Here is a 16,338-nt window from a genome sequence, read left to right on the forward strand (position 1 = left end):
CTCATCAAACTACTAGAGTAGAAGACAGGAAGTTATTCCAGAAAGGAATAATTTACCATTGGTACCAAGCTACCTCCTTTCCTGGACCCCTCACCTACCTCTGTGCCCTTCCTCCTTAGCCGAGACCTGAAACCCCGCCCCCCCCCCCAAACACACACAGAGGAGAGGAGGGGGAGGTGATAAGAAGAGGATATTTGTCAACTCAAAGGACCCTCAGATTGACATATGCACAGGGTAATGGAAGAAGCTCAGCTGTCACTCAGCTCCCTCATTCAGATCCTGGTTTTCACATCTTTTTTCCCTTTCTGTACTCACGAACCCACCATGTGGATGCTGGTTCTAACCACACCATGAATATTAGGTATCGGACTAGGTAAGATTCCAAGAGGAAACACTGTCCGCGACTTCTCGCTCAGCGTCAAGCCCCCGGCCGGCGGGTGAGACAATGAGGAGAGACAGAGAGACGCAGACAAATCCGCGCTGGTGAGAAACACAGATCCAAGACACGTAGCAGTTGTAAGCACAGACCTTTACTGGAGTTAAGCTTGCATTCTCTGTTACAGGTTCCGCGCGGGACAAGATACCCCGCGGGGGAACAACCTCTATGCGGCCGTCAGGTACGGCTCCCTGTGGGTCGTCTCCACCCACCCTGTCCGGGTAACCTCTTATATACTGTGCCCAAACCCAATAGGTTAGTGCCACGTATACAGAGGTGATTGGAAGATAGGGTTGGTGGGCGCGTACGTCATACGCGGAAACAGGATGCGGGCGCCATCTTGACTCACTCGATGGGCGGGGGGAACTCTAGAGCAGGCTGCAGCGTGTCCACTAGGCCAAACCCGGAAAGCGGCTCTCTACAAAACACTAGCATTATAACTCTCAGAGAGGGAAGGGATAAATAATCAGTAAGGATTTTCTTTTCCTCCTTTAAAAAAACAAATTTAAGATTTGCTTTTTTAACTAAAGGTATGCATCTACGTAGTAACGAGTTCTACAGGGTTTACTTTGTACAGCAGCAGAGTTCCTTCCCACTCACACCTCCTCCAAGAGGTGACCTGGGCAGCCTTTTTGCTATTTCTCTATTTACTTTCTCTATTTACTGTATTTCACTACTTTGTGATTATTCTGTTCTGGCTTTCCACTATAGAGAGTAGAATTTAGCTGTCTTTTATTTCTCCCCTTTGATTCCCCACTACACAGGGACACTCTTCTGAAGCCCCCTACTTCTCAACTATTGTGATAATGTAATTTTGTTAAGGCAATCATCAGTGTTGACAGTATGACTAACAATGAAACACTATTCATAGAAGAGCCATGTGAGATATGATTATTTTTGTTTTCATGCATAACTTTTTGTTTTCCCTGGAGTTCATGAGTGCCCTGTTTTCACTTATTTTTGTGAGCGCTTGCATAGCTGAACGGGTCTTTATTCCACTCTTACACCTCTTTGATAGTTTGATTGTATAAGGAATTGGGGGTGTGTGCAAACATTCCTTTCGTGCTACTTTCAGGAATTCCAAGATATTTTGTATGTGACCTGTTTTTTTTATTCTCTCCAACACTTGGAGGATCTTCTCTTTGCCCTCTGAGATCTTATGGACAAGTGGGTCTACTTCAACCAGTGCTGGGTACCCAGTGGGCCCTTTCAATATGGAAACTCTTGTACTTAAACTGGGAAAAGAAATTTCATTGGTGATTTCCATTTCTGGTTTTTTTTTTTTTTTCCTGTTCTGTCTTTATGAGACTTTTATTGTTTGGATCTCAGATCTCCAGGATCTTTCTCTAATTTTCCTATCCTTTCTCTTATATTACATCTCTGTGGGTTCTTGCCTCACTTTCTCAGAGGGAGCCTCATCTTTATCTGTTGGAACTTTTAATGAATTTTTCATTCATGTTCTCAGTTTTCATGAGTCCTTTTTTTGTTCACTAAGGTTTCTTTTGTAAATACACAGCATCTTAGTTCCTGTTTTGTGGTTACAATATCTTCTATCTCCTGGAGGATATTAATAATACTCTTTAGATGTCTTCTCCGAAAATAGTTTCCTCCAAGTTGTTTCCCCCTATTTCTTTGTTTTGATTTCTAGCTTTCAAGTTAGTGGGTTTCCTTACTTGTCTGGTAATCCTTGTGTATCAGCTCATAGTTAAGAGTGGGATACTGGAGAACAGAAACCTGATAGGAAGCTTGGAGCACATGACTCAGGCTGGTCAACTGTGCTATATGTCAATAGCTTTGGGTTGGTCAGTTTCCCCAGAAATGACTTCTTATTGCCTGCCTGGAGGGAAGGTATAAGCCTGGTTCCTAACATTCAGGAGCTGGGTGGTAGTTGTGGGGGTCTCAGCATCTAGTGAGCATATATTTACTTAACCACCTATTCAGTTCAGGGCCAGGCACTCTCTAGTCCTCAGACCCTCCATTTCACCATATCCAGGGAAAAGCCCCCAAGGCTTTGCCGAGGTAGGGTAGGAGTGGATGGCTGGTCTGGCAGATAGAAGCTGGGAAGCTAGAAATCTAACTGCCACTTAAATAAACAATCTTTCTACCAGTTCTTTGCATTTTAAACACTTCTCCCCATCATCTCCCATTCAGAAGTGTCTGGTGTCTCCAATTCCTGAGTATTTTGGAGATTCAGATCTCAGCCTTTCTGTGCCAGTTCAGAGCTCCTATTATCTTGTATCTTCCTTACTATCTGTCCATCTCCAAACTTGTGTTGGTGTTTTCTCCTTTCCAATTCTTCTCATTTCTATGAATTTATGACATTTTAGTGGGGTTGAGACAGAAAGCTGCCATCATTTCCCTGAAGTGACCAGTGAAGCTTTCTTCATTCCTATGATTTTTGTGGATATTGTAAAGAACCATCCTCATTCTCACTTGAAGGGCGCTTGGCTAGTCTGTTCTCTGAGTGGTTAGTGACTGATGTTGGGATTTTATAGATTTATTTCTATATTCATATGATAGTTAAAAATGTATAGGTTGAAAAACAATTTTATAGGTTGAAATAATGTATGCTCTCCTGGACATTAGACTTAGTCCACACTATAGATAACTCCCATAAACAGAACATAGTGATTGTGTGAGTGTGCTCATAGATTCAGAGAGGAAGAATTCATCTTCAGGAGACAGGTGTGAGAGACAGGAGAGGAATCTTTATATTCCCAAGAAGGAACCAGAGACCCCACCTCACCAGCACCACGAAGCCCAAAGGCTGAGGCTCAGAGAGAGAAACATACACACACGGGAACAAAAGGCTCTTGAATGAAATGCTGGAGAACTCATAAAGAAAGACCACTGTTGATGCAAACCATGTCCAAAGAAGGCCACCTGAAGCCTCTGGGAGGTTACAGTTGTCTAAGGTAAAAGTGCTTTGAACTATGCTTTTCTCCCCCAATTTTGGAAGTTGTTCACCTTAATGAAATTGGGTATTGCTGAAAGCACTTGGGATCAGGAAAAATGCTTCTCTGTATCCCTGGCTGGTCCATCACCAGGATGGCTTGTCGTTTAGGAACTACAGTACAGGACTCTGGAAGGCACATCATTGAGGAGGAGGGAGGGATGTCAGGTGGGTAAACTTGGGTAAAATGTCTTCCAGTTCCTGTTCTGTAAGCTCCTTAAAACTATATCAGAAGCAGCTGGGGTGGGACTATTTAGAAATAAGGGACTTTTTTTTTTTTTTTTTTGGCATGGCTAGGCTCCAGGAATCAAATCTGTGTCTCCAGCATGGCAGGTGAGAACTCTGCCACTGAGCCACCATTGCCCACCCTAGAAATAAGGGACTTTTGAATCACTATTATGGAAACTGAATTCTAACTATGGTCATGGGACTGTTTTCCTCTCTGATTTCAGAGAAGTGATTTGATGTTGCTGTGCCTTGGAAAATCAGAATTTAAAAGGAGACACTACTTCTAGTGCACTATTTTACTCATACACATTTCAGTTTGTATTTTGTCACTTTCATTACCTTTTATGGGCTATCTAGTACTGCTAGATGCAGCAGTCTGCTTGACTGATTAACCTATTCATACTGACTTAGTACCTGAGTAACATGCAGTGGTATGCTGGAACCAGCTCATGCAGGGTCATGAGAATTGATTGTAAAAATTCAGAATTATTTGGGCAGGCCAGCTATTAAACCACTGGTAGTCTGACATTCGGCCATGTAGGAGTATTTATGCACAGAAATAGGCAAACACTACAAATCAGGGCTTTTATTTTTAGAGAGCTGGTTTACCAGCACACCACTGGAATAGACTGTAGCAGGCACTAGAAATACAAAGACAGAAAAACACAATCTACAAGCATATAGGATAGGCAACTATAAAACCACAGTGATAGTAGGTGCAGTGTGAATAGGAGCACAGAGTAGGGACAAATTGTGTAGGATTCAAGGCAAGGAGCTATGTTCTAGACCTGAGAAAACTTGCAGGGCTTACAAGAAAACTCGCAAAATTCAGTCTGATTATGATGACAATGGTGATGATAATGATAAAAGTAGCTAACACTTATATGACATTTACTACGTCCAAGAACAGTTCTAAAAAAAACACAAGCCTATGGAAGAGGTCCTGTTATTAATCTCACTTTACAGATGAGGAAACTGAGGCACGGAGAAGTTGATTTACTTACTTCTGGCCACAGAGCTGGTGTGGATTTGAACCCAGGCCATCTGGCTCCAGAGTCCTGAACTGCATTTTAAACAATCTTTTTTCATTATACTATCTGGATCTTTCTGTTTATCATAAGGAGAAAAAACTATCTAGGATTTGTTCTCATGAGCTCACATCCATGGAGCACAGGAAGTAGTGACCGTCCGGGAGAGATCTTGCTTACAGAACTTTTACATTTGGAGGGGTTTTCATGTTAACACTGTGAACGGGAAAAGCAACTGGATTAAAACAAATGCCAGGTTAGCATTTTTTTTTGCTTTTGTTTTTAAGTAGAAGTGTGGTATCTATTGTTCAGCCTTTGTGAGAAAAGGCGGGTTATCAAAATTAGCCTGCCTTCACATATTATTATTTATGATCTCCTTACCCTGGTCTGGACCCTTTTATTAATAATTAATATATTATCAATGTCTACCATAGTGATACTAAATGATCAAAAGCTTTAATGATTTAAAATCACTTCCAGAGATTCTATGAAGGAAAAAGAGGTCCCATTAACATCTCAATTCTGTAGAGTATGGGAGAGGTTAAGTGACTTGTTCAAAGCCATATAGCCAGTGAGTGATTGAATTTGAATTTGAACCCAAGCTTTCTGATTCTCAGATCTTTCTAAAATACTGTATTGGCAGTAGAGCTTATTAGTAAGCCAGAACTCATTACTTGCTAGGAATGAAAGAGAGTGGCTCTTGGTTAATCTTTTGGCTCACCAGGGAGCAAGTGACATTCAGTGAGATGGACAGCATCGGACACCCCTTCTGAGAGCCACAGTCATTAATAATAGAAATAATGAAATGGTGAAGTTTTTGCTATTCCCATGCATTACCGTATGTTGATATAAAACACAAGTAAAGGAAATACTAAGGCATTATTTGATTACAAATAATATTTAGCACTTTTGTAAATATAAAAGAATAATAAAATTTAGTTAATAATCTCAAGGTCTTATTAAAACTGGTAGATTTTTTTTCTGGAGATGGGGAGAATATCAAATAAGGAAATCATTAATAAGAATGGCAACAGCTTAGTATGTGCTAGGAAAAATGCTAAGACCATTTTGTGCATTATCTCATTTAATTCATGACAAAAACCCTATACTTTAAATACTATTATTAAAAATGAAGGAATAGAAGCTTAAATAGGACGATTCACCCAAGGTTACACAACCATTAAGGGGTAGATGCCACTTCCTATCAGTTTCCAAATTTTTAAATGATAGTGGTCCTACTAGCATTTGATACACATGTAAAAAAAAACATGGTTTCCTTCTCATTAAGTCCTGGCAAAATGAGAAGTGTAGCTTTAAGGCTTGAATCAAAGCTGTCCTTCTGTTTAAAATCCTTCCAGTTAAAGCAGATGCAGATGGTTTTGAAATCTGCACCCAGATGGACTTAACATGCCCCTTTCTTTCCTTGCTCAAAGAAGAACACTGCAAAACCTATTAAATACAAAAGTATAAGTGATATAAGCAATTATATAGTGAATTTGGGCTATGTTGGCAAATAGGGTAATTCCTAACCCCTTTGACTTATTTGTGGTTTTCCATCCTGATTCATTGAGGTAATGGCCTCAGCCCTCTGCTCTGCTCGCTGATGGAGGTGAACACATCCTGATAGGGTTTGGATGCCTTGATAAGGAAACATCTGCATGCTGCACAAAGGTGGAAATAATGACAAATGTGCAAATAATGACAAATGTGCAACTAGCACTTGAGATGTGAAGCCAACACCAACCACGACGTTTGCTGAATTTATGGATTTGATTTAGAAATTGTGAGGACTTAGGTGACTTGAGGAAGCAGCTGTGATGTGGGGGTGGGGGGTGGGAGGGGCCCTGGATGTGAGTTTGCAAGCTGGCTGTTACCCAGCTGGGTGTGATCACAGCCAGCCGCCTGACTTCCAGGAATATCTTCTTTTTATCTGATCAGTGAGACTCACTAATACTCACTTCATTGGGATAATAAGGTTTCTGGATTCATAAACCACAATACAGCACACAAACATTAGGTCCATTATTGTTGTCATTATTGTAATGACTACAGCTTCTGAAATAAGCTTCATCTTTGTGTTACTCATCAGCCAGACAACTGAAAGCCAAAGGAGTTTTTTCACTCTGACTTTTAGGCTGGATACTAGGAAATATTCAAACCTCTAATCCACAAGAATCTCAATTAGTGTGGGAAACCTGTTGGGAGCACTATCATGTGAGATTTGATTCACAAGTAGGAGCTCAGCTGCCGATCACGACCTCCATCATTACTTTGCTATTTCAACTATTAGTCACTGACTTTTTCTTTCTTCAAACCCAAATCAGGGTACATACAGCTGTTTTATAAGCACTGTAAAATAAAACCCTTTGAAAGTAAGACCTGTAACTATCCCCAGGAATGTAAGCTGGCTAATATTTCATATATTGTACACTGGATTGAGCTTCTCATATCTTCTTTGAGGATATGGAAACATTTCATGTGTTGCTAACATTGGGTACGGTAGATTCTCAACTTCTATATGTTCTTTTGTAGAGACAACCAGATAGATTCTCTCTCCTTTTTCCTTAAAAATCAAGAGGCTTAACTATACCAAGGTCTCATTTTAACAAGGCCCTCAGGTGGTGCTGATACACATCAGTGTTTGAAACCCACTGCATAAAATATGAGAAAACAAAAAGCAGTGAGAGATCAGGCTCTGGTCAAAACAGCAGAGTGAGAGGCTTCAGGGTCTGTCCCCCTCAGAAGCTTTGCACAGCCAGTATAAACTGCAAAAACATATCTCTCAAAGCTCCAGAAAACAGTTCAAGGGACTGCAGTAACAGGGTAAATACTGAATCAAGAAAAAGACTATTTAAAAGTGGTAGGATCTCCTGGTGCTCTAGCTGGCCCCTCACTAGCTCAGTTCAGAGTCCCCACCCTGCCAGTGAATATCCCTGGTTCAGGTATTGCAGGGAGCATAGAACCCCTCGTGCACATACTGGGAGCTTATATCTGGCCCAATCTGTTTGGTGGTTGCTTGAGGGACTTGCTGTCCCAGAACTTGATCATGTGGAGAAGGCAGCTGACTGAGCTCTCCTACAGAACGCTGTGGGAAAGTAATCAAGTCCTGTTGTCTGATGCAAAGGATTGCTGGCTGTAGAACATAAAGTATATTGCATAGGAGTATGAGAAAACTGTTTCCTAAGGAAGAGGGGGTATTTGGAATTGTGTAAATGGCAGAATTCCTAGGGCCACATACATATGCCCAAGATAAGACAAGAGTCCAGAAGGAGGAAAGAGAAAGAGGCACAGAGAATATTCAAAGAAATAATGGCTGAGAAACTTCCCAAACTTAAATAAAGACACGAATATACACATCCAAGACACTCAAGAAAACATATACAGGATAAATCAAAATTTTAATCAAATTGTCAATTGCCAAAAATAAAAAAAAGAATTTTGAAAGCTGCAAGAGAGAAGTAATATGTCACATACAAGGGAGCTTCAATATGATAAAGTGCTGATTTGTCACCAGAAACTATGGAGGCAAGAAGGCATGCGGTGACATATTTGAAGTGCTGAATGTGAAAAAAAATTGCCATCCAAGAATTCTATATCCGGCAAAACTGTCTATCAAAAATGAAGAAGAGACTGAGAAAAACAAAAGATGAGGGAGTTTGTCACTACCAGCCTGGCCCTACAAGAGATATCAAAGAAGTTCTGCAGGGTGAATGGAAAGGACATGAAAAAAATGAAAAAAATAAAGATCTCTGGTGAGGGTAACAACCTGGGTAAATATAAACACCAGTATTATTGAATTTTTGGTTTGTTAACACCACTTTTTACTACCTACAGGATCTAAACAGCAAATGAATAGAACTGATAAATCATGGTTTTGGATTTATAATGCAGAAACATGTCATTTGTGACAAGAACTACATGAAGGAGGGGGACGGGGTTATAGGCACATAGTTGTGTATATTACTGAGGTTAAGATAAGTAAACAAGGTTCTCATAGATTTAGGATATTAATTTTAAGCCTCATGGTAACTACAAAGAAAATACCTGAGAATGTGAAAGCTCATAGAGACAGAAATTAGAGTATAGGTTGCTAGAGTTAGAGGCTAAGGGGAATGGGAAGTTAATGTGTAAGGGGTGTAGAGTTATTTGGGGAGATGGGAATGTTTTAATAATGGCTGGTGGTGAGGGTATTACAATATTGTGACTGGTTAAGCCACTGAATGGTGTACTTGGGAGTGGTTGAGATGGGAAAGTTTATGTTGTATATTTGTTCCCACGATTTAACACAGATAATTAAGGAGGCAATGACAGTTAAATGCAATACATGATCCTAGATGGGATCTAGCAAGGAATGAGAAAAGGGCCATTATTGGGACATAGGGAAAAACTGTAATATAGACTATAGGCTTTATAACAGTGTTAAATCTCTTGAATTTGATAACTACATTTAAGGTGGTGACAAGCAAATATCCTTGTTTTTATAAATGGCAGTATTAAGTGTTCAAAGACCATTATGTATACAATGTAGTGTTCAGAAATTTCATTGATAAATGGACAAGATAGAGAGAAGACAGAATGACAGCAAATATGGCAAAAAGTTAAAATTGGTGGATATAGGGATCTGGAAGGGGTAAGGAATGTTTGTGTTCTCTGTGTAGAGTTTATATTATTTTCATAACCTATAAGTTCAAAGGTATTTGAAAATAAAAAAATTTTAAAAAAAGGAAATAGAGGTTTTCTCAGGTTTGGGGTAGGTCAGAGACAAGGAGAGAGAAAATTAACACCTGGGAATCTTGTTAAGATGCAGATTCTGATTTTCTGGGAATGGGATGGGGTCTAGGATGCTGCATTTCTCACTTCCCAGCTGCTTGTACCTGGAACACACTTTGGATAATGTTGGTTAAGAGCATATGGTGGGTGGTCTGCAGACCTTGGTCAAATCCTGGCTTTACCACTTTATTAGCTGGGCTAATTCTATAACATTTCTGGCCCATTTCTTTATCTGTGAAATAGGTAGCGGGGGGCAGGAAATAGTACTGATACCAGATGATTGTTGTAAGAATAAATGCAAGGGAAGTACTTATCACAGTACCAAGTACATAGTATATAGTATGTGTCTAACAAATGGTAACTTACCATAAATTAAAAATTTATCAGTGTTCACAGCAGCAATAATCACAATAGCTAAAAGGTGGAAGCAACCTATTGTCCATCAACAGATGAATGGATAAAAATGTGTTGTATAGCCACACAGTTGGAATGTTATTTGGTCATAAAGAGAAATGGAATTCTGATACATACTACAACACGGATGGACCTTTAAGACATTATCCTGTCTTAAATGAGTCAAGCACATAAGGACAAATACTGTATGAGCCAATTTATATTAAACATCCGATAAGCAAATCCACAGAGACAAAGTACATTAATGGTTATCAGGTATTAGGGGGAGAGGGGAATGGGAATTATTGCTTAATGGGTGCAGAATTTCTGTTTGGGGTGATGAAGAAGTTCTGGTAATGGATGGTGGTGATGCTAACACAACACTGAGGGTGTAATTAATACCACTGAAATTGTACACTTGAAAATGGTTATAATGGGAAATTTTGTATTTTATATATACCTTATCACAATACATAACAAAGATAAATGAACAAAAAATCACCCAGAAAAATTACCCCATTTTAATTTCGGGAGTTAGGCTATTAGTTGCATACAAAGCTGTCTGAATGACTATTTCTGGCCTGGTGACTGACTCACTGCATTGCTTCACCAAATTACAGCTTAGCCTCAGCTATGCTTTCCCTTAATGGGCTTAAGTTGAACAGGATGAGGCACAGGGATGGAAGACTGAGCACTGCCTGCTCACCTGTGGAACATCACTGGGCTGCTCCCTGCCTTCTGGCTCTGGAAATGCACGAATCACAATGGAACCAGGCCATTTCTTCTCCATGGTGGTTGCTATTTCAAGTTCACGTTTATGGAATACACATAATTTTAAGTCTCTACCACAAGAGAGCCTTCCCTCTGTGGTTGGTTTGCAGAGTTCATATTTACACTCTTATTACAAGTCAGCATTCTGGGCTCTGACTCCCCTGGGCTCCTGTGGCTTGCTCCCGGGACTGCCAGAGTTACAATGCTGGTCAAACCTGCTGACCACGTCATTCCAGCTAGCAGACACGGCTTCCCTGGTCTTCATGTCAAGGGCGTGATTAGTTTTGGGGTAGCTGAGGTAGAATCCTCTGAAAGAAAATGTTTTTTGCTGTGGGTTGCCTGCTTAAGAATTCTTGTTCTGGAACAGTGGGCTGGAATAGCCACAGTTTGATAGTGGAGTCAGTCATTTGGAGAGCCATTCTTCAGTGGTGAAGGGGATGATTATGCTAAAATATCTATCTTTGAATTTGGGAGCAAGACATAGCACAAGGTCCAAACACCAGTCAAATGATCAATTCACTCTTTAAATCAGCATTCTCGTGTGCATGGAGTCACATTTTAAGTACCTTATTCTACTTTCTCTAGTCCAAATGTTCTCTTTGAATCCTGCATGCATCCTAGCCTTTGATCTGGGATGTAAGACTGTCTTCCCCTGTGATTAGCTTCTTGGACCTCCCTGCCTGCCAGAGGAAATTCTTGAAGGCATGAATATACTTTCATTAAAGACTCAGTCTTTCTTATTCCTTTTAAGTTATCACACAAAACTAAGTGATTTCTTTCCTTTACTTTAAACAAACTCATACATAGTTAAATAGCTTATTGGTATGAAGTAAATGCCCAATTGTTGGTTGTGTTTTTTTTTTTTCCCCTTCCTTTTTTGGAACCAATTTTGGGAATCTGCAGATGGGATAGAGGGAAACTCACAAAAGTTCCTCTGACATGAACAGATACAGGGCGCAAGGAAATGGATTCTCTCTCCTCTTTTCTTAGTGGTCAACACCTCATCCCTATACCCAAGAAGGAAGTAAGGGATGCCTCACACATCAGAAGAGGAATCTTGTACCTTCATTTCCCCAGAGAAGCAACAGACGCTCTCTTCTTGAACTTCCTGGTGTGTGGTGAGGAGTTTGCTGGCTGTGGGCTCAGGTTGCCTCATCTGGGCCCAGCTCTGAGGCCTGCTGAGTAAGGAACACTGGACCAGGTTTGAGAGTTGCCTTGGTGGGGAGTTGCTCCCACTGGGCCCCTCAATTGAACAAAGGTATTGAAATGAGGGGCAGGAGACAAGAAAAGGGAGGTGTGTATAGAGAGGACAGGAAAGATACTTTCTCCATTTTAGAAAACATCAGCCCTAGAGCACAAAGAAGAAACCTGATCTGCTAAGAAGTTTATACTTTGGAACAGAGAGTAACTTTTGTGGCATCCCAATCCCAAACCCAATCCCAGGAGGTAATGGGAACAAGAAGACAAAGAGGATTTGAGAAAGCACGTACCAGGGACAAGTTTAGACCCTTTGGGCAGAGAAAGCAAGTTTTTTAGGCCATGTGAAAAAACAGATGGCAGGTGGGGTCCTCAGTTAAAATCTGATTAAACCAAAAGAGAGATTAAAAATAGAGGAGTGTAGGCCACGTTGGCTCAGCAGGCAGACTTCTTGCCTGCCATGCCAGAGACCCGAGTTCGATTCCCATGCCTGCCCATGCAAAAAAAAAATAGAGAGAGGAAATTGCTGCCTCTGATGGACATCATCATTATTTAATTAACGTACCTCCACTAAACATGTGGCTTAAAAATTTCATGGAAAATTTCAAAAGAATTTAAAATGCACACTGAAAAACAAGTTTCCATAGCCTTTTGCCTTAGTGATTGTTGTTATTATTTTAAAGACAACCCTTTGTGGAAACTCAAAGCTTTGCCAACAAAAACAACGTCCTGCCATCGTTAAAAGTATGTTACAATTTGTGGCTATGTAACCAGCATTTGACATGGAGTAGTGTTCTATTTCAACCCAATTTAATTATATGCTCCTTTTATATATTGTAGATGGCTCACACTAGCAGAATTGTTTTGCCTGGTGAAAAACTGGCCATGCCTTGTCATAATGGGCTGGTTTATAGAACCACTGAAGTATAGTTACTGCCCATCATTCGGGAATTATGGCTCCATAACAACCCTTTATTTACATATACTGCTGAGACAGTAAAAACAGCAAATAGATTTCTTAAATTGAGACGGCAGAAATTTCCCCCCAGGGTACTTGGCCCTCATTGTGACAGTAACATATGCAAGTCTAAATAACTTTGGTGTCTGTATTTCCACAGTGCATCATTTCATGGACAGTTTATAACATTCTAATAATAAAATGGACTCTAAATCTGGAGTTGGACTTCCTGAACATTAGATGGTAATGCGCACAGCAGAGTCTCTAAGTGATTTGTGAGGAAGGCTTAAATTTGCTAATCACACTACCGCTGAGCACTCTGCAAACGGACTGAAGTAGAATCAGCAGTTGGGCTGTTAAGAGGTGGTAAAGCCTTCTAAAGGGGGGAATACCTGACCTAGTTTACATTAATACAGATACGGCATCCGGGAAGAGTTGAGGGATCTTTATCTTCAGGTTTGTAGGACTCAAATCATCTTGGCTTTTCCCTCAAATAGAAACCCTCCATAAATCCTTCCGGGGCCCACTCTGTTTAGTTTACTTCTTCATGATGTGTCTTTGGGGAAAAAAAAATGATTGGGGCGAAGAAAAGCATCAAGCCCTCACTGACTATTTATTTGTCTTAAGATTTCATGTAACATTATTTTTCCTTATTCTTATTCTTGACTTTCTAGTCCCTTATAAAGATAAGCCTTTGTAGAAGACCAGCTGACATTAGTCTTATTTTAATACACGTTTTGAAAGCCTGCTCCAAAGTGTCTTCATTGTGTTCTCTGTTCCTGGGCTGGTGAGTTCACCTCCTACTTCCCTTTAGCTTTTAGTGAGGTTTTATGGCTACTGCAGGTTCACGATTCCCTCCAGTGAGAAGACTGAGTGTGACATCATAGCCCAGACGGCTAGGAATCACTATGCAGTGACATGCAAGTGCCTCAAGAGGGCAAATACTTAAAAAGCAGTTCTATTTGTCCAAGTCGCTGAGATCTGGGAGCCTGTGGGATGGACAGGGGAGGGGGCAGCCAGGAATGACCACTCTGCTCCTGCGGCCTCTGCAAAGGGGATTAAGGAGCTGGGCATGCATCTTGGCCGTGAATATTCCTCACAACCATAGCACTGGGGTTGTTATGAAGGCAGGAGCTAGGTCCCAGTTGGCTGGTGCCCTCTTTGGGTCCATCCTTTTTTCCCTCCCTGCCATCAGCACAGCCAACTGCCCGCCATGGTGCTACCCTACCTCCACCCCCACCGCCGACCCACTCACCCCCGGAGGGCAGGCTGGCGCAGCTGCCTCCATGCTGGCACGGGGTGCGCTCGCACGCGTCTGGGTAGAGCACGCAGCCCAGCTTCAGCTCCGTCAGGCCCACCACCTCCGCGAAGCTGCTGCGCTTGTTCTGCAGCGGCAACTCGTTGTTGTTCAGCACCACCGAGTCCAGGCAGCCCTGGAAGCCGCTCAGCACCTGCGTGACCCGCGTGTCCATCAGGCTGCGGATGTTATCCGCCTGCACCAGGGCCCCGAAGTAGATGGTACTTTCGGTGCTCAGCCTCTGAAAGTAGAGGGGCGCTCTGCGCCGCTCCACGTAGCTGTCGTCCAGCGACAGGCTCGTGAAATTGCGATTGAGCTCCAGGAAGACGGAGTGCCAGCTCCCATCGTTGACAGCGCGGCCTGAGATGCCCAGGATGCCAGGGCCGCTGCCGCAGTCCAACTGGAACCACAGTTTGCCGTCCACGATCTGTACAGGGACGGAAAACCAGAGCACTTTTTACCATGCATCTCGCAGTCTTTTCCCATACACACCTGTTTTTGCCAGCCCAGGGGCTTCTTCAGAAGGTTGAGGGAAAGATATTGCTTTTCACCGAGTCATAAATCTGCTGTGGTTTGATTTTTAAAAGGTACCTACCTCTGATCCTCCACCATTATCTGCCCTGCAAATGCATGCTTTATATTTCAAAATCTTCTTGGTTAGTGATCAGTAAAATGAACAGAGCCTCAAAAAAACCATAATTACATTTAAGAATGTTCCTATTCTTTGTGTCTTTACCCTTTTCAAATTCACAGCAATGTCTTATTTAAGGCTCTGTTTATTCTCTGCATCCTTTTTAGTTATTACCACCATAGGAATGATTTCTGTGGACTTTTACTCTTTATTTCAAACATTTATTGAACACCTACTATGTGCTAAGCAATGTGCTAGGTGCAGTGGAGACCACAGTGAGCAGAGTAGTCATCTCTGCTTATAGTCTAGTAGGAGGATGGTCATAAATCAAATATTCACACAAATCCTTAAATACTCCCCTCAGTAAGTTTCTGAGAGTGTGCCACAGGGGAAAGAAAGAGGCTGGACGGGGTGGGGGTGGGGGCAGAGTAAAGGGAAGATTTCCTAGTTCTCTATAGATTTAAGAGTTCAATCCCTCTTGTAGTAGTTTGAAGCTATATGTACCCCAGGAAAACATGTTCTTAAATCTAATCCATTCTTGTGGGTGTGAACCCACAGTAAGTAGGAGGTCTTAATCCTATTATGACTCCTATATGAGAGAATGAAATTCAGACACACATACACGGAGAAAGCCACAAAAGGAAGAAGGTAAAATAAACAAAACCTGGAAGAGAAGGGAGAGATCAGCAAATGCTGTGTGCCTTGCCATGTGACAGAGGGACCAAGGATCACCAGCAGTCAGTCTTTGGGAAGAAAGTATCGCCCTGATGATGCCTTGATTTGGACATTTTCCCTGCCTCAAAACAGTGAGCAAATAAATTTCCATTGTTTAACCAGACCCATTTAATGGGATTTGCTTTGAGCATGTTAGGAAACTAAAACACCCCTCTACACTGGGTACTAGTGTATTCTAAAAAAAAAAAAAAAAAAGAAATCATTTAGGACCTCTGCTCATCATTTGGGTTAAGACTTTCTCACATAGTGCTCAAGGCTTAAATATTTGCTTAGAATATATGTGTATTTTATGGCATCTAGTCTTCTAGAAGGATTTTCTGATAATACCTATTTCCACCCAGCCCTTCACCTGTGATGAGTTTTAGCAGAGACCTGTCAGCTCCTTTGAATGTTCTGGTGCAGTGATGGCATTCAATTTCCTCCAAGGAAGTTAGTTCCAGGGGGACATTAAATGCAGGAATAAACTGTGTGCCATTGAAGGATATTGGCTGGCAGAGAGTTGTTGGGGTAGGGGTCAGTCTTCCATGGAGACCTGGGTTCAACTGTTATTGAGAAGATGGACTGGCCTTTGAAGCCTCTGTCATCCACCCTCATCTACATTTCCCAGAAATGCAAGGTGGCTTCGGGATCCAGAGAATGAGGGCTGGGCCCCTGTCTATCCAACATTGTTTTTGGGTGGGGGGGTACATGGTCCAGGAATCAAACCCAGGTCTTACACATGGAAGGCAAGCATTCTACCACTGAACCACCTGTGCACCCTATCCACCATTTTTATATTGCCTCCAGAGGGGATTTGTAGCCAGAAATTGTGGGATAAAGTGACTTTTCTGGCCTCTGCCTATGACCCAGCAAGAGGATCTGTGTGGAGATCAGAGTCTGGGTCAAGCAAAGAAGGCTGGCCCTCATTTAGGATCTCCTGGCATTTGTAGTCCTGTGCTGAA

The 16,338-nt window shown here is 41.7% G+C and overlaps 1 protein-coding gene across 4 annotated transcripts in view; it reads right to left on the reverse strand.

The window, feature by feature from the left end:
• The window catches only part of FAT3 (FAT atypical cadherin 3), a 655,772-nt gene that overhangs the window by 12,140 nt on the left and 627,294 nt on the right, over positions 1 to 16,338 (reverse strand). For all 4 annotated transcript variants that reach the window (XM_077113295.1, XM_077113294.1, XM_077113296.1 and 1 more), the window contains one exon: positions 13,990 to 14,458. In XM_077113295.1, coding sequence (XP_076969410.1) covers positions 13,990 to 14,458 — 469 coding nt within the window. The remainder of the gene's footprint in view (positions 1 to 13,989; positions 14,459 to 16,338) is intronic.

Source organism: Tamandua tetradactyla, chromosome 8 (assembly GCF_023851605.1).
Source record: "Tamandua tetradactyla isolate mTamTet1 chromosome 8, mTamTet1.pri, whole genome shotgun sequence".
NCBI classification, from domain to species: domain Eukaryota; kingdom Metazoa; phylum Chordata; class Mammalia; order Pilosa; family Myrmecophagidae; genus Tamandua; species Tamandua tetradactyla.